Below are 25,733 nucleotides of genomic sequence, written 5' to 3'. Positions count from 1 at the left end.
TTTATCAAAGGCCTTTTGAAAATCCAAGTACACAACACCCACTGACACTCCTTTGTCTATCTTGCTTATTATTTCTTCAAAGAATTTCAACAGATTTGTCAGGCAAGACATTCCCTTGAGGAAACCATGCTGACTACGGCCTATTTTATGACATGCCTCCAAATACCCTGAAACCACATCCTCAACAATCAACTCCAATGTCTTCCCAACCACTGAGGCCAGTATAGCTGGTCTATAATTTCCTTTCTTCTGCCTCTCTGCCTTCTTGAAGAGTAGAGTAACATTTGCAATTTTCCAGTCTTCTGGAACAATTCCAGAATCTAGTGATTCTTGGAAGGTCATTACTAATGCCTCCACAATCTCTTCAGCCACCCACCTCTTTCAGATCCCTGGGGGTGTACACGATCTGGTCTAGATGAGTTATCTACCTTCAGACCTTTCAGTTTCCGAAGATTCTTCTCTCTAGTAATGGCAACTTCACGCACTTCTGACCCCTGACACTCTCAAACTTCCAGCATACTGCTAATGTCTTCCACAGTGATAACTGATGCAGAATACTTATTCAGTTTGTCCGTCATTTCCTTGTGAGAAAGTATTCCATGACACCTGACTTGTGACATGTATTGTAGATACATAGATGATTTTGGTGTAAGGAGATAAAGCTATTCACTGCAACAACTTTTAACCTGACTTTATATTCATAGCCATATTGTTTCTGTGACTGATCCATTTGAATTTCTGATTAATAGTAAGTCCCAGGATAGAGAGGCTTGGTATCATTGAACAGTGAAGTTGATTATGTTCTCCTGTGAGATATAATTTTTTCATCATGTAACTGTCAGGTGAAAGCCAGATGTTGTGTAGATAAAACGTGTGGGTATAAATTGATTCATTATCAAAGAAATTTCAATGAGAATCAAGTCCTATAGTTGAGATAATTAGTATTAATAGCCCATGAAATTATGCACTATAATACTCACACCTACGTATAATTAATACGTTATTTTTTATTCTCTTGAATAGAACATTATCATGTCCCGGCTGGATAAAAGGCGGAAGGGGGTATATGGTCCTCCAATGGGAAAGAAATGTGTGATCTTTGTAGATGATATGAATATGCCAGCACTGGAAATATATGGTGCTCAGCCTCCAATTGAACTCCTCAGGCAGTTCCTGGACCATGGAAATTGGTAACTCTCCAATAAAAAACAAGGCTATGAATATTCAAACCTTTCTGAACTGTGCAGTAGTAGCTAGTATTTTGTCTGTGATGATGCAGCATTTAGCACAGCATAACTTATGAAAAACCAACTGATATATATTAGAAGTTCAGCAAAAAACAAGTTTTTTACCCTACTCTACTAATTGGTGATGTCTTACTTTTCTTAATTAAATCTTTGATACAAACTGTAAGCACAAAATGGATGTTTTTGTCACTTTACTGACAGGACCAAGTAAGTGTAATGTGTGCAACACACATAAAAGTTGCTGGTGAACGTTAGGACTTCGTTGGTCCTGACGAAGGGTCTCGGCCTGAAACGTCGACTGCACCTCTTCCTAGAGATGCTGCCTGCCCTGCTGCGTTCACCAGCAACTTTTATGTGTGTTGCTTGAATTTCCAGCATCTGCAGAATTCCTGTTGTAAGTGTGATGTGTTTTCTTTTCCAAGGAAATAAATAGTTATAACTACAATACTCCTTTTGATAAATGACCCATAGAAACTAACCCTAAATAAATTTTAATTGCTGGGAGTTCTGCATTAGTTTAATGAAATGCAGCATTGTTGCAACCTCTCTGCTAAAGGGTGTGGGAAAAAGTCTGACAGACGTTTGTAAATACAGAAGATGAAGATGAATACAGAAAAAGACAGAAGATGAGTGGAGAGAATGAAGGGAGTAGCTGTGTTAGGGCATGACTGAGAGAGACTAAATGACAGAAGTTGGTGATTGTGGAAGAGAATGGGTGGACATCTGCCCTGTCCAGAGGAATTCTAAGTAGATGGAGATGGATGAGATCAGAGGAGATAAAAACGAAAAGGCTGGATCCGTGAGATACAACTGTCTGCAGTTGCTGGAAATCTTAGAATGCTGGAAATACTCAGCAGAACAGACAACATCTGTAGAAGGAGTAAAGTGCAGTCGTCAATATGTTTGATGATTGTTCATCAGAACTGGCCTTTTTGATGCAATCTGATTAAGTCTGCTTATCTGAAACTGCAGAGCCCTGAGAACCATAACATGCCTGGTAGGAGGATGCGAAACTGTTCCTTGAGCTTACGTTGGTCTTTAATTGTCCAAAAACAGAGATTAGAGTGGGAATGAGATGAATATTTATTAGTGACTGGCAATGCTAAACACAAGGTCATTTATGCAGACTGGGAATTCGAAGAACAAAGTGATTAAGCATGTTTCGTGTTTGATGCCTATAAAGTTTAATGTTTACTTTCATAATCACTTCTCTCAAAACGAACAAAAACTATTTTTCATTGGTACCTCAGCAAAAAAAATACATTTGAAATGTGTACCTAAAGGATTATTTCCTAATTCTGACATGTATTATTTTGCATGCACCAGGTATGATCTGAAAGACACGTCTAAGATTACCCTGGTTGACATACAGCTAGTTTCAGCTATGGGCCCACCAGGTGGTGGTCGAAATCCTGTTACTCCTCGATTCCTTCGTCACTTCAACATTTGTACCATCAATACGTTTAGCGATGAAACTATGGTACGAATATTCTCAAACATCGTAGCTTTCTACCTCCGGAACAATGAATTTCCAACAGATTTCTTTACAATTGGAAATCAGATTGTTAATGCTACGCTTGAGGTGAGTATTAATAATATTGTACACCCACAAACTTCTCGCAGTAGAAGTAACAAGACATTCATTGCTGCAACTATCGTTTGCTTCTTAAGATTATTGTGTTTAGGTATAATTATATGAAGCAATCTTATTCAATTTTTCAGGTAGGTCTTAACGCATCCAGAAGGTTCCAATTGTAAATATTATATTCAGTCCTAAGATGTGCTACAGTTGTGGAGTGGTTAATATCATATCTCCACAGACTTTGGTGCAATCCTGTCCTTGGGGTTTGTAGTTCAAGTTCAAGGTGCATTTACAATGCAAGTGAAAAAGTAAACAGTATAATGCTACTGGCACTTCATATGTGATGAGATCTGGGTGGTGGCAGGGAGTTCAATACTCTCGCGGCCCTGGGGGAAGGAACAGATTCCCGTGTTAACAGTCCTTGTCTTAATGCTATGGTGCCTCATGCCTGATGGTAGGGAGTTCAAAGAGATTGTTGGACGGATGGGAGGGATCATTGACAATGTTAAGGATCCTGCATGTGTAGTGCTCCTGATAAATAGGCTTTGATGGAGGAGAGACCCTGATGATCCTCCCTGCAGCCTTCACAATCTTTTGTAGGGACTTGCAGTCTGATGTCTTGTAACTCCTGTATCAGACGGTAATGCAGCTGGTCAGGGCACTCTCAATGGTGCTGCTATCAAAATTGGTTTTAAAGGGGGTGCAGGGCTCACCCACTTCAACTTCCTCAGGAACTGGAGATGCTGTGTTTTCTTGACTAAAGAGATGGTGTTGAGGGACCAGGTGAGATTGTCATACGTGTGCTCCCAGAAATCTGGTGTTCCTAACTCTCTCCATGGAGGAGCTGTTTATCTGCAGTGAGAATGGTCAGCCTGCACCTTCAAAGTCCACTATCATCTCTATGTTGAGACTCAAGTTGTTGTGCTCGCACTATTCTACCAGCCGCTCTACTTCCTCTCTGTTCGCCATCTCGTTATCATTGTTGATGATTACAACCGCTGTTGTGACATCAGTGAACTTGATGACTCAGTTTGAAATGGATCCAGGAGCGCCGTCGTGTGTCAGCAGCGGGCTGAGCACACACCCCTAGAGGGCGCCAGTGCTCAGCGTGATGGAGCTAGAGATGTTGATGCCAACATGCACCGAATGTGGTATGTGTGGAGCTGCATATTCTCCTAGCGACCACGTGGGCTTATCGTTCATGAAGCCTCCCACAACTTGTTATTGTTAATTGGCTTCAGTAAATGTCCAGGTGTAGTTGGATAGCTTATTGGAGCTATGAAGGGAAAAATGGAAATCAATGTATGATGAATACAAATGGAAGTAAGGACTTGATAGCTCTTCCTGTGCTGTATAACTGTATTAAAGTCTGTGGTCACCGTAAAAAAAATCTTCAGAATTTTATGTGCACATTTAGCAGGGGCATCTACTGCAAAACTGGTTTACTGAATTTCAATTTAGTGTTAAGAAAACTGGATTACTACTATATTTCTTTAAAAATGTGATTTGTTCCACACAAGTTATGTTTAGAATTATTGTAAACTGTTAGTTTACAGCAGTTAGTGTAAGAAACTTGCTAACTGAAAGTGAGAAAGTTATTGGTTTAAAGTATTTAAAATATGTCATTTAATACGTGACAGAGTTCACCTTAGAGCTGATGTTGCAATGGAAACTTTAGAATAGCCATAACAAGCTGAATATACGTAGTCAGTAGATACCTTTCCCTGGATTTGCTAAGTTACAATAGAAAAATTATATGGTTAATGTCCCTGTCCTTTGAATCAATTGTAGCATTTTGCCATGTGACAAATATTGCTTTATCCAATAATATCACAATCTAACACTTCAGTACTGAGAAAAGGCTTTTTTATACATGACATTTTCACACATGAAGTACAGTTTTAATCACATTAAATCGATTTTTAGCTTTGTTTTGGATATACTGTGTAATTTCCATTTCTGCGAAATTGGTATTTTGTGCGAAATGAGATATTCAACCTTTACAGTTAATATTTTTTAAACATTTTGGTATTTGTATCATTTTGGTGAACTTCTTGATCCCTGACAGCATTGTTTCGAATGCAGTGCTTTCCTCTTAACAGGTCTCGATGCAATGTGTGAAGGCTAAAAATGATTGTGATTTATTGTAATGAATGAAATGTATTTATACATTTGAGACCGATTCTACAGGTGTTCTTGTTTTTCAAACTCCTGTTACTGCCCGCCCCCCAACAACCACTGGCCATGAAGTGCTAGATATTATATTGAATGAGGGTTTTCCGGCTAGCCAGCGTTATAATGAGACAATCACAGACAATGTATCTCATTTCACAGTTTAAAATTACCACAACACAATTTTTTAAGGGCAGATGGTTATTGTTATTTGCTGTATGAAGGACTCTGGTGATTATTAGAATGTATCCATGACCAGTTTCCAGCTATCGTGCTTTGTGTTTTGATGAAATGTCATTTATCTCGATCGTTAGCTTTTGACTTTTTCTCCAAGACGCTGCCTTATCTACCTATCTGCATATTTCTAGCTTCTCTGCTTTTATTTAAGTTTTGCAGTTTGTACATTTTTTTCTTTCTGCTTAGCAATGATGGATAATTTAAAAACATAATGACAAAAATAACTTATTATCTAGTTATGACTATTGCACATTAAGACATCCATCTCTTTCATTTTATTTCATCAGAATGTTTCTTTTAATACAGTATTATACAGTATTCTCATTTACTGATAAATAGAATCTGAAGAGAATACATTATATAATGAACTTGTTCATGCGTTAGGATATTTTAAATACTAATTCCTGAAGTTAAACTATTTGATACTGCACACCTTATTCTTAGAGGAGAAATTACATGCACTTTTTGGGGAACGAAAATAGAAATACGGACCTAATTTATATTATTGATATTCTACCTTTTGAAATGTGTTATCTTTTAAATTTTAACCAGGTCTATAAAAAAGCGATTGAAAATCTACTTCCTACACCTACAAAGTCCCATTACACCTTCAACTTGCGGGATTTCTCACGAGTGATCCAGGGCTGTTTGCTAATTAAGAAAGAAGCAGTCGAGAATAAACGTGTTTTGGTTCGACTCTTTGTGCATGAAGTCTTCCGCGTGTTTTATGATCGCTTAGTGGATGATCAGGACCGTGTTTGGCTATTTGATCTGATGAAGAGTATTGTGAAAGATCATTTCAGGGAGAGTTTTGATTCTTTGTTTGAACATTTGTCACCAAACAGAGGACGTGTGAGTCTCATTTTGTGCTAATTTTAATAGTTAGATATTCTGCTCAGTATAAATATATTCAGGTTTTCATGCAATATCATAAGCCTCTGCAATACATTGAAATAATTGCCTTTTATATAATTCTTGCAACCAGATTAAGAAGGTTGGGGTGGGCTTATTCAGATTTCTTCCCCCTTCTTTTCCAATCCTGATGAAGGTTCTTAGCCCGTTTATTTCTCTCCATAGATGCTGTCTGATGTACTGAGTTCCTCCATCATTTTGTGTGTGTTACTCTGAGTTTCTAGTATCTGCAGAATCTCTCGTGTTCATAAAAGAATTTTCCTTCTGGTTCGGAATTGGTGAACTGTAATATTTCCATGGAGCATGGTCAAGGCACAACTAACAGTTACTTTCCATTGACAATAGGATAAGTACTTGAAGTAGGTGAAATACAAACCAAGAACATGGAGGAGTTGGATTAATGTTAGTGTTTTGCTGTAAAGAGCTGTCATAGAAATAATTGATTGATGAGATTCCTTCTACAGTGTGAAACTTCCATGGTTTATTTAGAATAGCAAATAATTTTATTGTAGGTTACTGAAGAGGATATGAGAAGCCTGTTATTTGGTGATTACATGAATCCTGATTTGGAGGGAGATGAACGTTTATACTCAGAGATTCCCTCAGTTAAAGAATTTAATGATGTGGTGGAGTTGTGTCTTGATGAGTATAATCAGACCCATAAAACACAGATGAAGCTGGTTATATTCAGGTACTTTGCCAATATATTCCTTATCTTTACTGTATTGTTTTGTTGTGTGGAAAATCTGGGGGAGCTTGTCTTTTGGATTTATTTTCCCTTTCTATAAAGGAACGTCTCATTTCCACAGTGCTTATTATTGATTGAACCTTAGAACTTGAAAGTCTACTGTTTGGGCAAATTGCAGACGAGTACTGTAATTTCAGATGTAGATAAATTTTGTTCATTTAAGTTAAAGTCAGATTTGTCCATTTTAAAATATTTTAATACACAATTCTATAATCAATCCTTTACGTGGATTTGTTTGTGCAGAGATTCACAAAACCCAAAAACAAAATTTAAAGTGAAGTGACTCCTAGTATAAGGATCAGGACGCCAGATGTACAAGATTCAGTCAGTTTCTGTAGGGGTAAATCCTTCTGTATTCTTCCTAATTCCTATTTAGTTCTGATTACTCTGAAGGCAATTTCAAGTAGTGAAAAGAATGTTTTTGATTTCTTTTTATCCTGTGAAGTTCAGAATCGGCGTGGAGGCTGTTTGATGTCCCTTGGTGGCCTTCATGTACATGCTGATCTCTTGGTTATGGCACAGCAGCAACATTGTGTTTCATTGGAATCATACCCAGCGGTCTACTCTGTGGACCTGGAAACCGGAGTTTAACCAAATTCAAATGCCAGTAGTTGAATAATTCTGGAATAGAAAACTAGTGTTCATCTTGACGATTATGAAAAAAGATTGGTTCATTCAGTGTGGCCTTTATCTGATTCCAAACTGACCAATGTGTCTGATTAAGAACTAGTTCGTCAGTTCAAACGCAAATAGGAAAAGACTATGTTAAGTATAGCATTGATATCCATGTCCCCTGAGTAACTAAAGGAAAGTAAAAAATATGGAAGGCCTTGAACAAATATTCAGAGTTATGCAGATTACATTAAAAGATTTTTAGAAAATAATATAATCGTGATAGAAATTTAGTTATTTTGTAAGATAGCCTGAACCAACTGAATTTGTTAGTTAGTTAAAAGGGTCCTGTGACTTGCAAGTTGGCAATGTTGTATCATTTAAAATTAGTTTTCATTTGTAACACAAAAGCCCCTGGTCAAAGCATAATATAGATTTTAAAGATAATGAAATCTACAAACAAAGCCTTTAAGGCAGATGGTCTCCAAATAAAGAATCATTGGAGTAACTACAACACTTTATTGCTCTTAAGACTGTCTTAGTTACAGATAACTTATTAAAGAAGTCAATTATAAATGTTCTATTAGGTATGTGCTGGAACATTTGTCCCGGATTAGTCGAGTATTGAAACAAGCAAGAGGTAATGCCCTTCTGGTGGGAGTAGGGGGAAGTGGCCGTCAGTCCATGACCCGATTGGCCACATCAATGTCCAAGATGAACATCTTTCAGCCTGAGATCTCCAAGTCATATGGAATCAATGAGTGGAGAGAGGATCTAAAGGTTAGAGACATTGTTAATGTGCATTACAAAATACATTTATAATTTACTCCTGATCAATTATCTTTAGCTCAATTATTTTTTATCTCTCAACAGAATTTACTTCGGAATGCAGGGATGAAAGGTCAACCTACTGTATTCCTGATTACAGATACACAGATTAAAGAGGAGGCATTTTTAGAGGATATAGACAGTTTACTCAACACTGGTGAAGTGCCAAATCTTTTTGCCCCCGATGAGAAACAGGAGGTCATGGAGGTATAAAACATCTTTTTTTGTTCAAATAGGAAGCATTTAAAACATTTGTGCTCAGACAATTTAGCAGTACACCAGTTGGTGTTCAGGGTATATTGGTTGTATTTATTTGGTTACAAAGTGGTTGTAACACTTAAGCAGTATCTCAGATTGGATGCCTAGTCAGTTTCCTCTCACATCCCAATGACATGCTGATGGACAGTTGAACTGGCTGCTGTAAAAAGCTACCCATTTTTGTAGGTAGCTGGTGGGAAAATCAAAAGTATCTTAATGGGCATGTTTGACAAAAATAAGTTACAGACATATGAGTGAGATTGATAGGATTGCTCAGAGAGCCAGCAATGCTTAATGTGCTGAATGGGCCTCCTATTCTGCAAAAAAAATATGAGTGAGGTTAGAGACCAGCTGCTTGGACTCTCTGTTAAGCAAAGTTTGTACTAATCTCATTTGATATCCCCCAGTAGTCATCAGGAACAGAAGTCGTAAGAATAACAGGGTTATATTAGTGGGGGGTGTGAACTTGTGAGTGTTAAAGGCCTGGAATTTGTGAAATGTGTCTAGGAAAGTTCCCTGACTCCATACATAGAGAGACCTGCTTAGTAGGGTTCAATACTGGATCTCCTCCTCCGGAACAACGCTGGGCAAGTAATCAAGACGGCATTCAGGAAGCACTTTGCCTCCAATGACCATAATTCTATTAGTTTTAACATAGTGTTGGAAAAGCCAGCAGAGGTCCACAGGCTACAGTCCTAAATTGGGGCATGGCTAATTTTGAGGGAATTGGGAAGGATCTAGCAGAGGTTGACTGGAAGGGAAAGAAATGAATGGAAAGTGTGAAGCTTTGAAGAGTGTGATAGCAGGAATCCAGAAGCAGCATGTTCCCGTTAGGGTAAAAGGTAAACCTGGCAAGTTTAGGGAACTCTGGCTGATGAGAGATATTCAGGTTATGGTGAAGAAAAAGAAGGAAGCATACATTGGGTTTAGGGGTCAGGATTGAGGGAAGACCTTGAAGATCATTAATGAGAGAAATCTGGAGAGGTATGAGATGGATCAGACAAGTAAGATTAAGAAAAATCCCAAGAGGTCCTGTATCTGTACTGAGAGTGAAAAGGATAGCTAGAGAGACAGGTGGTACCCTTAGAGGGCAGCAGGACCACGTATCTCTTGAGATGCAGGAGATTGGTGTGATCTTCAATGAATATTTCTCTCTGTTGCTTGCTGGGGAGAAAGTCATGGTTGCTGAAGAGAGGAGGAGAAAAGATGGATGTTTTGCGGGATGTTCATATTCCCAGGGAGGAGTTATTGCAGCATTTTTGAAGAAGTAAGCAAAATGGTAGATGAGGGTAGGTCAGTGGATGTTGTCTATTTGGATTTTAGTAAGGCCTTTGACAAGGTCCCACATGGCAACTTTGTCTAGAAGGTTTTGTCCCATGGAACCCAGGGAACCCCAGTTAGGTGGATTGAAATTTGGCTCAGAGGTGGGAAGTGGAGTGTGGTGGTTGGGGTTGTTTTTGGAATGGGAGGCTGGTGACTAGCAGTGTGTTGCAGGAGTTAGTGCTGGGCTCCTTGTTATCCTTATATAAATGCTTTGGATGTGAAAGCACAAGCCTTGATCTGTAAATTTGCATTGCCTAAGGAACTTCTAGCTTGGTGTTTTTAAATGGGGAAGCAACCAACATTTTTACATATACCTAAATAAATTTTAACTGCTTGGATGATATCGATTTTACTTGCACAGGGTGTCCGTCCTGCAGCTCAGGCAGGAAACAAACATGCAGAATTCAGTCCCCTGGCACTTTTTGCTTTCTTTGTGAGTCGATGCAGAGAGAATCTGCATATTGTTGTGGCCTTTAGCCCCATTGGAGATGCATTCCGAAATCGTCTGAGACAGTTTCCTTCACTTATCAACTGCTGCACTATTGACTGGTTCCAGGTATGTCCATTCTATGATAGTAAAGTTAAACTCCAATTCCAATAATGTATTCCAAAAAGGAAGAAATACTCAAATGGTAAAATAGTACAACCATGGCTGACAAGGGAAGTCAAAGCCATTGTAAAAGCAAAAGAAAAGGCATACAACAAAGCAAAAATTAGTGGGAAGATAGAGGATTGGGAAGTTTTTATAAAACTACAGAGAGCAACTAAAAAAATCATCAGAAAGGAAAAGATGAAATATGAAAGCAAGCTAGCAAATAATATCAAAGTGGATAGCAAAAGCTTTTTCAACTATGTTAAAAATAAAAGAGAAATGAGAGTGGATATAGGACTGCTAGAAAATGAGGCAAGAGAAATAATAATGGGGGACAAGGAGATGGCTCATGAACTAAATTAGTATTTTGCATCAGTCTTCACTGTGGAAGACACTAACAGTATGCTTGATGTTGTAGTGTGCGAAGGAAGAGAAGTGGGTGCAGTTACTATTACAAGATAGAAGGTGCTCAAAAAGCTGAAAGACCTAAAGGTACATAAGGAACTACACCCTAGGGTTCTGAAAGAGGTAGCATTAGAAATTATAGTGGCATTAGAAATGATCTTTCAGAAACCATTGGACTCTGGCATGGTGCCAGAGGACTGGAAAATTGCAAATGTCACTTCACTCTTTAAGAAAGGAGGAAGACAGCAGAAAGGAAATTATGGACCAGTTAGCCTGACCTTAGTGTTTGGGAAGATGTTAGAGTCAATTGTTAAGGATGAGGTGATGGAGTACTTGGTGACACAGGACAAGATAGTACAAAGTCAGCATGGTTTCCTTCAGGGAAAATCCTGCCTGACAAACCTGTTGGAATTCTTTGAGGAGATTACAAGTAGGATAGATAAAGGGGATGCAATGGATGTTGTATGTTTGGACTTTCAGAAGGCCTTTGACAAGGTGCCACACATAAGGCTGCTTACCAAGTTAAGAGCCCATGGTATTACAGGAAAGATACTAACATAGTTAGAGCATTGGCTGATTGGTAGGAGGCAGTGAGTGGGAATAAAAGGATCCTTTTCTGTTTGGCTGCCAGTGACTAATGGTGTTCCACAGGGGTCGGTGTTGGGACCACTTCTTTTTATGCTGTATATAAATGATTTAGATGATGGAATAGGTGGCTTTGTTGCCAAGTTTGCAAATGATACGAAGATTGGTGGGGGGGGGGCAGGTAGTGTTGAGGAAATAGGTAGGATGCAGAAGAACTTAGACAGATTAGGAGAACAGGCAAGAAAGTGACAAATGAAATACAATGTTGGGAAATGCATAGTCATGCACGTTGGTAGTAGAAATAAATGTGCAGACTATTTTCTAAATGGGGAGAAAATCCAAAAATCTGAGATGCAAAGGGACTAGGAAATCATTGTGCAGAACACCCTAAAGGTTTACTTGCAGGTTGAGTCGGTAGAGAGGAAGGCAAATGCCATGTTAGCATTCATTTCATGAGGTCTAGGATACAAGAGCAAGAATGTGATGCTGAGGTTTTATAAGGCAGTGATGAGGCTTCACCTTGAGTATTGTGAACAGTTTTGGGCCCCTCATCTTAAAAAGATGTGCTGGCATTGGAGAGGGTCCAGAGGAGGTTCACGAGGATAATTCCAGGAATGAAAGGGTTATCATACGAGGAACGTTTGATGGCTCTGGGTCTGTACTCACTGGAATTTAGAAGGATGAGAGGGGGTCTTATTGAAACGTTTTGAATGTTGAAAGGCCTAGACAGAATAGATGTGGAAAGGAAGTTTCTCATGGTGGGAGAGTCAAGGACAAGAGGGCACAGCCTCAGGATAGAGAGGCGCCCTTTCAAAACAGAGATGTGGAGAAATTTCTTTAGCCAAAGGGTGATGAATTTGTTGCCATATGCAGCTGTGGAGGCCAGGTGATGGGGTGTATTTAAGGCAAAGATCGAAGGTTCTTGATTGAAAGTGGCATCAATTGATTGAGAGAAGGCCAGGGACTGGGGTTGAAGCGGAGAAAAAGAAAAGGATCAGCCATGATTGAATGATGGAGCAGACTTGATGGGCCAGATGGCCTGATTCTACTCCTATGTCGTATGGTCTTATGGTTTTATGTAGGTAGGAAGGGACTGAACTGGGTGGGGGGGCGGTGAATAAAACAAATCCGAGGTATGCAGATATAGGTTCAGTTCTTATTATGTTAAGACTTCTCACTGCAGATCTTTCTTCATCTCCTCTATAAGTACTGTAACTCAATATGATCATAATATTCTAGCAACCAATTATGACCCACTTGCACCACAACACCCTGATTTCCCTCTGTTTTGACCCTCCCAAATCCTTGATCTATATGACAGCAATAATGAAATAATAGAGAAAATGATTTGCATGTCTTAAATCTATAAACCCTCTTCTGTTGCTCCCAAGGAATTGCATCTCATATTCAATAGAACTTAGCAATGTTATGTGCTGATGCTGTAACTAACTAACTGAACATATTGAAAGGGCATTCTTAAATGGAGGCACAGGAAATAGAAGTGGAGAGGCTATCATGAATCTTTATAAACTGAATAAGCTTGGATGTTTCCCTTGGAGTAAAGAAGATTTGATAGAGATATAAAAGATAATAACAGGTATAGAAAAGGACATTCAGGCTAGACTGGGGAGCAACTGTTCCTGTGAATAGATGGTTTAAAAAACCAAGAAACAGAGATTTAAACTGAAGAAAAAACTTCTTTAATGTAGTGAGTAGCTGTTATCTGGAGAAGAAACAAAGTCAGCCAGAGTTTTCAGAAGACAAAATCTAAAGATGTAGGGAATCTGAAATCTGAAATGCAAGGAGACTACAGTGGCACATTGGCAAGTTTAGTGTGAGGGTATTAACATGGTAGTTGGGCTACAATGTGGAAAAATCTGAGATGCTACCGAGAAAATAGAAATGAAATGTTGATTTTCTTTAATTGGGATAAAATGGAAAATGTTGATGATAAAAGGGACTTGGTCATCTCTAGTAATTAGAAATGTCTTTGTTTTACCCATTTCTATGGGGAAAAGTTTATTACTCTGTCTAACCCTATTTAATATTTCCTTCTTTTGTTTGAGTACTTTTCTGGAGGGCAGTAGGAACTTAAAAGTCCAATAATTTATTTCCAATGTTTCAACAGTTATGTTTCTGGTATAAATAAAGAGGAATAATTGTGTATTGAAACATGTTAATACATTTCATCAGCCATGGCCTGAGGACGCTTTGGAACGAGTTGCTAATACCTTTCTAGAAGAGTTGGATCTGACAGATTTTGAACGTACAGAAATCGTTCCTATTTGTAAATTCTTCCACACATCTGTTATAAAACTATCACAAAAGTAAGTCAGCATTATTCTGCTTTCATATAATCTATGTACAATGTTTTATAGATTTGGGATGCTTTGTATTTAACATATTTATATTAATAAATGTTGAATGATATAGTGGAAAGTTGCAAATTAAGATGCTTTACTCAACAAAAGAAAGAAAGAGAAGTTAGGACACTACAGTTAAATTTGTTTAACATTTGGCATAGAGATTTTATAAGATGTTTTAACTATTGGTATTACCATAGGGCACTTAGAAAAATTAAAAGTAATTAGGCAAAGTCAACATGGTTTTCTGAAATGGAAATTGACCAATATATTGGAGTTCTTTGAAGAAATAATGGTGAACTGGTGGATAGTTCCAGAATACACTTGACAAAGTGGGACAAAAGCAATATTACAAGAAAGAAAAGTTAATGATTTGGGAGATAGCCTACTGGCATGGATAGAAGATTGGCTGGATAGTAGAAAATAGAGAATGTGTATAAATGGTACTTTTTTTGTTGGCGTGATATAGCATATTTATAGGCATCCGTTAGTCTCGTGAGACCATGGATTTGCGCCTTGGAAGGTTTCCAGGGCGCAGGCCTGGGCAAAGTTGTATGGAAGACCGGCAGTTGCCCATGCTGCAAGTCTCCCTTCTCCATGCCACCGATATTGTCCAAGGGAAGGGCACTAGGGCCGATATAGCTTGGCACTGGTGTCGTCGCAGAGCAGTGTGTGGTTAAGTGCCTTGCTCAAGGACATAACACGCTGCCTCAGCTGAGACTCAAACTAGTGATCTTCAGATCACTAGACCGACGCCTTAACCACTTGGCCATGGGCCAACACATACTGCATATAGTGTAACACATGATCAGTGCCTGAACTTCAACATATTAATGTTTATATAAATTACCTTGGTCAAGGCACTGTAGGTATGGTCGCTAAATTTGCTGATGACACTAGGATAGGTAGAAGAATAAGTTATGAATGGGATATAAGGAGGTACAGTATATAGATTGTGATACAGAGGAGATGCTAGAATCTGGAGTAATCTGATAGAGAAACTTAGCAAGTCAATCAGCATTTATGTGGGGAAGGGAATTGTCAATGTTTTGGGTAAAAGTCCTACATCAAGACTGAGAGTGGAGAGGGGAGTTGGCCAGTATAAAGAGGAGAGAGCAAGAGCTAACATAATGTTTTCATTTAGTGTTTTGAAGATTTGAGTACAAATTTAAGGAGTATATGCTTCAATTGTATAGGTACTAAAGCACAGGTACTGGTATGATTTCATCTGGAATACAGTTCTCAATATTTGTCTCCTAATTTAAGAAAGAATAAAATTATGTTTAAGCTGAGAGTTTTCTGGATTGTTAGCAGGAATTGGTAAATTTTCTTTTCAGAAAGGATGGACAGGCTAGGCTTATATTTATTGGAATTTTAGAAGAACTAGAGGCAACAAGTACAGTAGATTCCAGAATATTGGGCTATTGGTTAGTTGGGGCAGCCACTTATTTGGCACAAATCTTAAAGATCAAAATCTAATCGAGAAAATAGCGAGGATTTCCTTCATTTAATTGGAACAAGAGGCTGTTGCCAAACAGTTTCTAATGCCAGTCAGGTGCACTTGCGCGGCTGTTAGACACTACACCATACTTAGAGCACAGTTTATAAATAGTGTCCGTTGCGTGTTAGTGTTCAAAAAGCAGTAATTTTTGTCACTGATACTTGATGAGAAATAAGCAGTGAGACAATACCGAACTGTTTTGCTCACTGCAGTTTCAAGCTTTCAGGCTTGGAGATGCCAGAAATGGCCATGAGTGAAACGAACTTTAATGAGTTAGGTACTATGAAAAATTTAAGGGTATTGACAATCATCATGAATGTTACAATGAAAATGAAGATGTGGAAGATGCAATTGTTGAAAGCATTGTTTGAAGGCAGTCAGTTATCTGCCTAGGTGTCTATGCTGACATTGTACATTTACATTCAATCATAGAAAGACACTGGATGTGTACCCCTCCGCCGATAACTATTAGGAACCAATGCACGGTTTTAAAATAGTGCATTAGTATTGATAGTATTCTAATTTGTTCTGTATTTCATTTAAATACATAATTAGTTACTCAGTTAATTAGTAGTTTGTTTTTTTTATACCTTTTTAACATTTCCCTGAAACTTCTGCTAATTGGGGCAGCTGCTTAATTGGGCCAAAATGTACTGGTCCCAATGTGTCTCAATTAACTGTAATCAACTGTATATCAGATCCTGGGGGATCATCACATTGAGGATGAAGGGAAGGTGTTTTTCTCTTGAAACTAGAATTAGATGTGTTGCCTATTTAACACAGCAATGAAGAGATTTTCTTTTTCTCACTGAGGGTCATGAGTCTTTGGAACTCCCTTCTCAAAGAGTGGGAGAAGCAGTGTCTTTTAATATTTTTAAGGCAGAGACAGATCGATTATTGACAAACAAGAGAGTGAAAAGTAACTAGATGCAGAGTTAAAGTTATTTATTAGATCAGCTATGATTACATTGAATGGCAGAGCTTGTTTAAGGGGCCGATGTTCATATGTCATACGTTATTTCACAGTAGAGTTCAATCTAACCAATGTAAACTAAACTCTACAGCTTTTAGACTTAGTTTTAACATTCTGTAAAGAGTAATTGACATAATTCCCTATGCATGATGGAAAGCAATATTTATTTGTTTGTTTGATTTAGGTTTCTTCAGGAGCTAAACCGTCACAATTATGTCACTCCCACATCCTACTTGGAACTAATTGCTGCCTTCCGTCAGCTCTTAACAAGTAAACGTGATGCAGTGATAAAAGCGAAGAAAAGGTACACAAATGGACTGGATAAACTGGCTTTTGCCGAGTCACAGGTAAGTCAACAAACAATAAATAAATAACAACAAATCTTTGATCTTTTATGGCTGTTACTTGAATTTGAGATAATATGCTCTTTTTAAAATTCTCTCTTCCATCTGCTGTTTTAACAAATATACAAACTTCCATCTATTTAATACTAACACTGAGAAGCTTTACTCAAATAATCAGGACAGGTTAATCAGGGAACATTGTCTACAGAAAAAGGAACAGAGTTCCTACCAACAGGTCAAGGACCTGTAAAGCATGTCTCTCCAGAGAAACAACCCAATTTACTAAGTACTTTAGCCAGTTCCTGTTTTTATTTCACATTTACGGCATTTTCAGTTCCTCTTCAGAATAACATTTGTAAGTGATTAATTTACAAGTTGTAAGTATGTAAGTAAATGGCAATTTAGAAGTATAACTAAAAGGAAAGTCTGAATTAGATTATTAGTCTATACTGCAGGAAACTTCATTTAGATCAATACTATTTCAGAAAGCACAGTATGAGTGAATATCCGTTTGTCACATTGTGAAAATATTAGTTGAAGTAGTCTTCATAGAGTGAGCCAAGTGTCCAATCCTAATTGCTCTTGAGAAGGTAGTGGTAAGCCTTCAGCTTGACCTGCTGCACCCCTTGGGACGTGAGCATACCTTCAATACTATTATAAAAGGAACTTCAGGATTTAAACCAGTAAAGATGAAGGATCAGCTGTATATTTCCAAGTTAAGATGGTGTACAACTTGGAGGGCAGCTTCCAGCTGGCGGTGTTTTCGTGCTTGTCCTTCCAGTAGATGGAGGTTGTAGGTTTGGAAGGTGCTGTCTAAGGAGTCTTGATAAGTTGCTGCAATGCATCCTGTAGACAGTGCAAACTTCCACCTGCTACTGTGTGTCAGTGGTGAACTTAGTGAATAGTTATGGATGGAGGGCAGGGTACTGATTAAGCAGGCTGCTACGCCCTTTATTGTGTTGCATATCTTGAGTGTTGTTCAAGCTGCAGTCATTCAGGCAAGTAGGGAGAGTTCCATAACACTTCTGACCTGAGCATTGTAGATGGTGGACAAACTTTGTGCAGTTAGGCTTGAGTTACTCACTACAGGATTCCTAGCCTCTGCCCTACACTTGTAGCCACATTGTGTGTACAGCTACTCTAGTTCATCTTTTGGTCAGTAGTAATTTCCAGGATATTGATGGTGGGGGATTTGGTGATGGTATTGCCATTGAATGTCAGGCAGTCATAGCTGGAGTTTCTTATGTTAGATATTACCATTGCCTGGCATTTGTGTGGCATGAGTGTTCCCTGCTATATATCGGGCCAGTCCTGGATATTGTCCTGGTTCTGCTGCATTTGATAGAGAACTGCTTCATTATTCAAGGTTCACAATTGTTGAATGTCATTTCCAGTTCACAAGTGTAAAAGGAGAACAAAATAATTGTTACTCCAGATCCGATACGTCACAACAAATAAAAATACAATAAGATAAAGACCACAATAATAAGATACACAATAAATATGAATACATTGTACGTAAAGTGATGCCGGGCACAGAAGTGTCTGTACATGAGGTGACTCTGACAGGAAATGATAAAGTAGTGGTGGTGGGGTGGGTCAATTACTGCTTGAGAAACTATTTTTTAGTCTGGTGCTTCTTTGGCATGGATACCTCTCAGCTTCCTGCCTGGCTGAGGTCTACCCAAGGAGTTGCTGAACTTGTGAATATCCCTATTCAATAATCTTACAATTGGAACAAAGCCACTGATGAAACAGCGGAAGGTGGATGAGCTTAACGACTGAGAATAACAAGTACATTTGGTTCCCTGAAAGCAGGATTATGACACATGTTGGAAGACATGGGGTATCTACTTCCCAGTATCTTACTCAAACACCACTCGTTTTGTGCAGTGAGCAGTCACAGGTCTTTCAGTATCTGAAAATACCACAGCAGATCCTGACTTTCAAATGAGAACATGGAGAACCATGTAGCATCCACAGCAGGACCACAAAACTCAGAAATAGTTACTTCCCCAAGCAGTATGGTGGTCTTGGCATGGACGTCACAGTAGTGTAGTGGTTGATGTAATGCTATCACAGCTCAGGGTATCTGAGCTCAGAGTCCAATTCCGGCACCGTCTGTAAGAAGTTTGTACATCTTTCCTGTGAGCACATGGCTTTCCTCTGGGTTCTCAGCTTTCCTCCCACATTCGAAAGACGTACTGGTTAGTAGGTTAATTGATCATTGTAAATTGCCCTGTGATTTATCTTGGGTTAAATAGGTGTGTTGCTGGGTGGTACGATTCATTGTGCCAGAAGGGCCTGTCCCACTCTATATTTCTAAATAAAATAAAAACAAAATTTCCAGTAGAAGTCACTGAAAATGGTTGGCTGTATTCCCCGCCTTACACAGGAAAACAGAAGCTAATTGAACACTTACTGAGATTAGCCAACTCACTACAAAGCAGGAATTGAACCTGGTGTCAAACTATCAAGTCATGCGCAAAAAGTGTAATTTGTATGCACTGAATAATGAGCAGTTGGAGAGGATAAAATGCTCAGCACCTTTTTTCATAGAGCTACTTAGCGATGGGGTTAATTTGCTTCTATATTAACATAGAGACATTGTTAAGGAAAATGGTTTTACTGACATTGAACTTGAATAGATACTTAGTTGCTGTGTACTTAAGTTAAATTAAGCATTTGATGTCATGCTTCTGTAGGTGGGTGAGATGAAAAAAGAACTGGTGGAACTGCAGCCAAAACTGGAAACAGCAAAAGTAGAAAATGCTCATATGATGAAGGTAAGGCCAACATGGAAATTGGCTTTTAGCAGTGCAATAGTCAGATGCTCCTCTGAACTACCTCCTGTTTCAGACTTGGGGTGGATCTACTGCCTCAAATTGTGATCCACAAGCAATGACTAATTTCTTCAAACCTGACTCTAGTTCAAGCCTTCACTGTAAATATTCTAATAAAAGTGCCAGTAAAATACCTGTCAAACTAGATAATTTTTTGGGGAAGGCTTATCAAGGGCAATGTTAATTTCCTGCATAGCAATCAATGTTATATTCAAGATTCTTCAAATGTTTTATTTTCTATATAGATTGCTCGGTAGAAAATAAATCATTGGATGAAGACCCAATTTCCAAATATTTCCTGTACTACCATTTCTGTAATAATGAACTACAGTTTGTCAGCCATTGTCTTTTCAACTTTTAAGACAACCAGGGAGAGTTCGGTTTTAAAGCAAGATAACAATGATTTTAAAAATTTTTACTGAACCACCAAGATGATTATTTTTAAATTTTATCTTTCAGGTTTTTGTATTGTAGTATTAGTAGATAAATATTATCATATTAGTTGTTCTGTCTGTCAATGCAGTTTACATAGCACAGAAAAATAATTGAAAATTTAGTTATTTTTCTGATGTTATGGCAAATAATAATCTGATTTTTAAATACTGAATGGCAAATGGCCTCCCAAGGTTTTATAGTTTGTTTCTCAAGGTGATTGAGGTAGAATCTGCAGAAGTGGAAGCAAAGAGCAAAGTTGTGAAAGTAGATGAAGCAGCAGCTACTGAGAAAGCAACTGAAGCTCAGGCTTTGAAAAACGAATGTGAGAGTGAACTGGCAGAGGCTATCCCAGCTCTGGAGGCCGCACTCTCTGCCTTGGATACTTTGAAGGTAAGTCTCAGGATTTTCATAGGTTCAGAAATATCTTTTGACAGACCAATGCTAAAAATGAGCCTTTTCCTACTTTAAACCCTGACAATAAAAATAACCGGAGAAGCTGTGTTCAGAAGAGTTGTGAAGTTTCATAGGCACAATGAGCATTAACTCCAATTGAAAGCAAAGAGGGATCCAAATTAGTCAAGCTCACTGAAGTATTAATAGAATGTTTCTTTTGCCAAATGTTGTAAAAGTCTCCCCGGCATCCTATCTTTTCCTACAATCACATGGATTACTAGCTCCCATTGAAGTTTGTAGCATCAATGTAATTAAGGACATCACCGCTGTCACTGACTTTGCACACCTGTTGCTTGCTTGCATCTTAGAAATATGGCCGGAACAAAGCTGCCTCCCATTCTTGCTTTCCACCTCATTGCTGCTGGCATTTCTGCATGCATCCTTGAATGTTAGGTCTGCCTGCTTCACCTGAATTCTCTCAATAATTTCCAGTGATACTGTCTTCACTATGTTCTCAAGTGATGCTATGGCAGGAACCTGTGGAAACAGAAGGCTCACCAGACTTGCATTTTTTTTCATTCCTATCATCAGCAACAAGATCACTTTTCTTTCCTGATGCACTATTTTCTCCTCAATTCTATGTCTTCTCCTGAGACCTTAAAAATATTGTCTTACTTGAAGATCATGTCAACTGTAGTCTATGAGGAGGCAACATGTGAATTTGCTTTTACTTCTCAACGGGCTTACCTGCTGCTGTGGTCCAGGTGAGGAGATGCTGGAGGCGGAGTAGCGTTGGCCCATGCTCGGCAGGGGGCTGGCCTGTCCCATCAGTGCTGCCTTCCAGTGTCGATCAGTAGAACGACAAGCTGATTTGCCGGGAACTGTTCCATCAATTTGCGGGAGATGTCCCTCAGGGTCTTGGACTGTATATATGTTTTTTTTCACGACCATGCCTTTTTTTGCTTGCTATTTTGAATGTGCTGTGTATGTTTGGCACCTTGGCCCCCAGGGGAACGCTGTTTCGTTTGGCTTTAGCCATGTGTGGTTGAACGACAATTAAACTTGATTTGATTTGTGCTTCCAAACATGTATGCACATTAATTTCCTACCATTCTTACTGGGTGTGTTCCTACTTGGGAACATTTTTCTCAGGATTCATTATGCCAGATCTCCATCATCCATTAATATCAGGTTCCTAACTCAATGCCAAACTGGCTTCAATAATGTTGTTGCGTATAATACAACTTAGATGAAGCAGAGTTAACATGCAAATATCCTTATTTGAAATTGGCCACTTTTAAACTAAGTATTGATGTTCTGTAGAACAATGTATCAAACTACACTCAGTTATGAAAGGTGGATGACCAATCAACGATTATACATGGCTTTGTGCTGGGGAGGTCATGTCCTACTAAACTGATTGACGTTTTTGAGGGTGCATAAGAGGTTCACCAGGACATGTCCTAGATTAGGAATGATTAGCTATAAGGAAAGATTGGACACACTTGCTTTGATTTCTCTTGAGTGTTGGATGCTGAGGGGATTAACTGATAGAAGTATAGAAAATTATGACTGGCAGAGATAGGTTAGATGGTCAGACTCTTTTTTTAATCCCCCTGGGGTGGAAATGTTGAGGGGCGGGTGGAAGTTAAAGCAGATTTACTAGACAAGTTTCTCTTTTCAATATTTTTATTAGTTTCTACATATAAGAATGCAGAGTACAAGAAGATATATATTATAAGTCAAAAAAAGATAAAATAATACCAAATACATTATATTAGAATCACACTTGCAATCACATTACCCTATCTTCATGTAAATTACATTAAATTGTAATATTGAAATGTAATAATTTTATTATACAGAAAAAAAATCTAATGGCAAGTTTCTTACACAGAAAATAGTCGGTGCCTGGAATGTGCTGCAAGGTGAGGTAGTAGAACAGATACAATAGTTATGTTGAAGAGGCATTTAATGTTTTAATGAATTGACCTGTATGAATGGTATACAAGACAAGGCTTTCACTGTACCTCTGTAGATGGTGTAATAATAACCCATTTATCAATGTAGGCGGACATATGAATAGGCAGAGATTCATGGTAGAAGTGATGAATATTACAGACATATTACTTGGAACAATTTAAGCTAAATCTCACATAATGTATTGCATTAATAATGATTTTTTTTGCTTTAATCGACTATAAGCCTGATGCTATCTTTACTTTCTATTTTAGCCATCTGACATCACAATTGTTAAATCGATGAAGAATCCACCACAAGGTGTCAAGCTAGTGATGGCTGCTGTTTGTGTCATGAAACTCATAAAACCAGAAAAAATAAATGATCCTTCTGGAAGCGGGGAAAAGGTAAAATCTAAACTAATAAAGCATTCACGTCCAAACCTCTACAAATGTTCAGTCCGAAAGTGGATTTCTCATGCATTTTACTCAATATATTTCCATAAAACACATAGACCTATGATGATACAGTAATGAAATGAATAATGGATATTTAGAATCAATGCAGCTGGCTGGAAACTCTCCCTTCATTGCTCTACTGCTATCAGGGGCTGGACTGGATTGGCTAAGCTATTACATAATTGCCAGTTCAAAGTTCCTTTGGGGACATGACTTGATTACAGCTTGGTTCCAGGCATGTTATCAAATGGCAATACTCAACTCCTCCAGCACAAAGTCCTCATGTTCCCCTCTTCTGCAGCTGCTCCTGCTGGATGTTTTTCCCCAGTAGAGGCCAGAGATCTTGGACGGCAGTGGAAGAGGATCATTGTTCTGTGGCTTGTGGCCATTTTGGACATTATTTTGGAATGCGTTTTAGAAGAATAACAAATTGAATTATTATCTAAAAAGTTTACATCCCAGCTTAAATCTAATGCCATCTTAAATGGCAGTAGCTGATGAATAATGGGAGAAACTTGGTCTGTCGATTATTAAAATGTTTTCATTTGGCTTTTTTTTCCAAGGTTTTAGATTTTTGGGGACCCAGTAAGAAGTTATTGGGTGACATGAATTTCCTAAGAGACTTGAAGGAGTACGACAAAGATAATATACCCGTAAGTATATGCTATGCAATTTTTGACATTAAATGAAAATTGCTTATATTTCAAGGTCAGCATCCTATGCCCCAGTAGGGGTAATGGGCTTAAATAACTATATGTCATCAATAAATAAATCTAGAAGTGCATTTGCAATTCTTTTTTCTAATACAATTTACAATCTGCAATACAAAACCACTTTGGATCCTAATTAAATTTTAATGCGTCTTTACTTCTTGTATCGTAACTCAAAAATCCACCAATAAATAGAGACAAAAAACTTTAAACAAAGACATCTCAGATTGAAAACCCCTCCATTCATTCAAAATCCAATAGCAATTCCAAGGGAATGTTCGTCTTTAGTGACAGTTCGAATGATTATTGGAAAGGTGGAGAATAAAGATGTAATGACAACCTAAATTTAAGTGTTATCCTGTTTCATTTTGGTCAGGTAGCTGTCATGCAAAAGATACGCACAGAATACCTCACCAATCCTGACTTTGATCCACAGAAAGTGGTTAAAGCATCATCTGCTGCAGAAGGATTGTGTAAATGGATTCTTGCCATGGAGGTATATGACCGAGTTGCAAAGGTACTGTATTCATATTTTGAATGAAAGCAATATTAACACGACCACCTTTTGCAAATTAATAATGTAAGAATAAATATCTTTGCATAGATTTAGAAAATACCCATTTATGCTAAACTGCTTTTTTTGTATGTAAAGTGGATAATTCCAAAATGCAATTTCTCAAAATCTTCAAAATAGAGTTCTATTAACATAGCTCATGAAACTCTTTGCACTGATTTTCTACCTAGGGTTGCACTGTAACCTACTTTTTCAACCAGGTAATAGAACACTCAGTCAAGTACTTGGAAGTTTAAATACATTATTCCATGTATTGTATTATTCTACACTTGAGGAAATGTAAATGTTGCTGATGATATTGTAAATAAATATGAGAATGATTTGCAACATTTTCATTTCAGGTTGTTGCTCCAAAGAAGGCTCGCTTAAATGAAGCACAAAGATCCCTGGCTCAGACCATGGAAGTTCTGAACCAGAAGCGAGCCGAGCTTAAGGAAGTTGAAGATCGTCTTGCTGATTTAAAAAAGACATTTCAGGAAAAAACTGAAGAAAAAGCACAGCTGGAGTTCCAAGTGGACCTGTGTGCTAAAAAATTGGAGCGAGCAGCAAAGCTCATCGGAGGACTCGGGGGAGAAAAATCAAGGTTAGCTGCAGATTCCCTCCAGTGATTTTCCTTAAACTGATAGTGAAATAATTTTAGGATCAGTTGCTAATTACCTTCACAATGTTTCAAACATCGAGAAAAACAATAGTCAGATTTCAGCAGCTAAACCATGTGTCATTTATGTCCAAAAACATTTTCATTTTGTGATTATCTGCTGAAAATTGGCACCACCCAATCTTGATCATGTTTCACAGGACATACAGTGTAGAAGGAGACCGTCCACCCATCGACTCTGTACCGTCTCTGAAGCAATCCTATCACTCAATCCCTTCACTTATTTCCATGTTCTGTATTCTGCCCAATAACTCCACCCTGATTTCCCTTCCACCCAATTTACACCAGAGACAATTCGCATTCGCCGTTTGACCTACTAAACGGCATATCTTTGGAATCTGAGAGTAGTCGAGAGAAACCCAGAGTGACAGTGTGCAAACTCCACTCAGACTGCACTCCTTTATCAGGATACAGCTCAGATGACTAGAGCTCCAGCTGAAATTTCCCTTAGTAAGGCATTAGGAGATCCTGTTCTAACAAGAACAAGGAACATTACAGCATTGCGAATGGACAGTTTTTAAATTGATGATGAAATGATTGTTAGTAATTCCTGCATCAGTGTATAACCCACTACCTTCAAAACGCATTATCAGTAACCCTGCCCATCTGCAGCTTAGCAGCTTAGTTTTCAAATTTCTTGGTAGAGGTAGAAAAAATGAGAAGATCTGAGGTATACAATGTGTGTCATAGAACACTGCAGCCCAGAAACAGGACCTTTGGCTCATCTAGACCGTTCTGATCTATTAATCTGCCTAACCCCATTGAGCTGCACCCACTCCATATTACTCCATACCCTCCCATTGATGTACCTATCCAAATTTCTCTTAAATGTTGCAATTAAACTCTCACCCACCACCTCTGTAGGCAGCTCATTCCACACTCTCGCCATCCTCTGAGTGAAGAAGTTTCACTTCATGTTGCCCTTAAACATTTCACCTTTCACTCTTAACCCTTGACCTCTAGTTCTAGTCTCACCCAAATGTAAAAGTCTGCTTATATTTACCTTATCTGTACCCCTCAT

At 38.3% G+C, this 25,733-nt stretch overlaps 1 protein-coding gene across 5 annotated transcripts in view; it reads left to right on the top strand.

The window, feature by feature from the left end:
- The window catches only part of dnah12 (dynein, axonemal, heavy chain 12), a 176,619-nt gene that overhangs the window by 113,683 nt on the left and 37,203 nt on the right, over positions 1-25,733 (top strand). For all 5 annotated transcript variants that reach the window (XM_072280429.1, XM_072280430.1, XM_072280427.1 and 2 more), the window contains 15 exons: positions 1,024-1,190; positions 2,574-2,829; positions 5,791-6,090; positions 6,663-6,841; positions 8,098-8,290; positions 8,384-8,545; positions 10,281-10,475; positions 13,695-13,828; positions 16,523-16,685; positions 19,388-19,468; positions 20,174-20,350; positions 22,588-22,719; positions 23,334-23,423; positions 23,857-23,997; positions 24,396-24,637. In XM_072280429.1, coding sequence (XP_072136530.1) covers positions 1,024-1,190; positions 2,574-2,829; positions 5,791-6,090; positions 6,663-6,841; positions 8,098-8,290; positions 8,384-8,545; positions 10,281-10,475; positions 13,695-13,828; positions 16,523-16,685; positions 19,388-19,468; positions 20,174-20,350; positions 22,588-22,719; positions 23,334-23,423; positions 23,857-23,997; positions 24,396-24,637 — 2,612 coding nt within the window. The remainder of the gene's footprint in view (positions 1-1,023; positions 1,191-2,573; positions 2,830-5,790; positions 6,091-6,662; positions 6,842-8,097; positions 8,291-8,383; positions 8,546-10,280; positions 10,476-13,694; positions 13,829-16,522; positions 16,686-19,387; positions 19,469-20,173; positions 20,351-22,587; positions 22,720-23,333; positions 23,424-23,856; positions 23,998-24,395; positions 24,638-25,733) is intronic.

This window comes from Mobula birostris, chromosome 16, assembly GCF_030028105.1.
Source record: "Mobula birostris isolate sMobBir1 chromosome 16, sMobBir1.hap1, whole genome shotgun sequence".
Classification (NCBI taxonomy): Eukaryota; Metazoa; Chordata; class Chondrichthyes; order Myliobatiformes; family Myliobatidae; genus Mobula; species Mobula birostris.
Note: the sequence above shows the minus strand (reverse complement) of the source record. Positions and strands in the feature narration are given on the sequence as shown.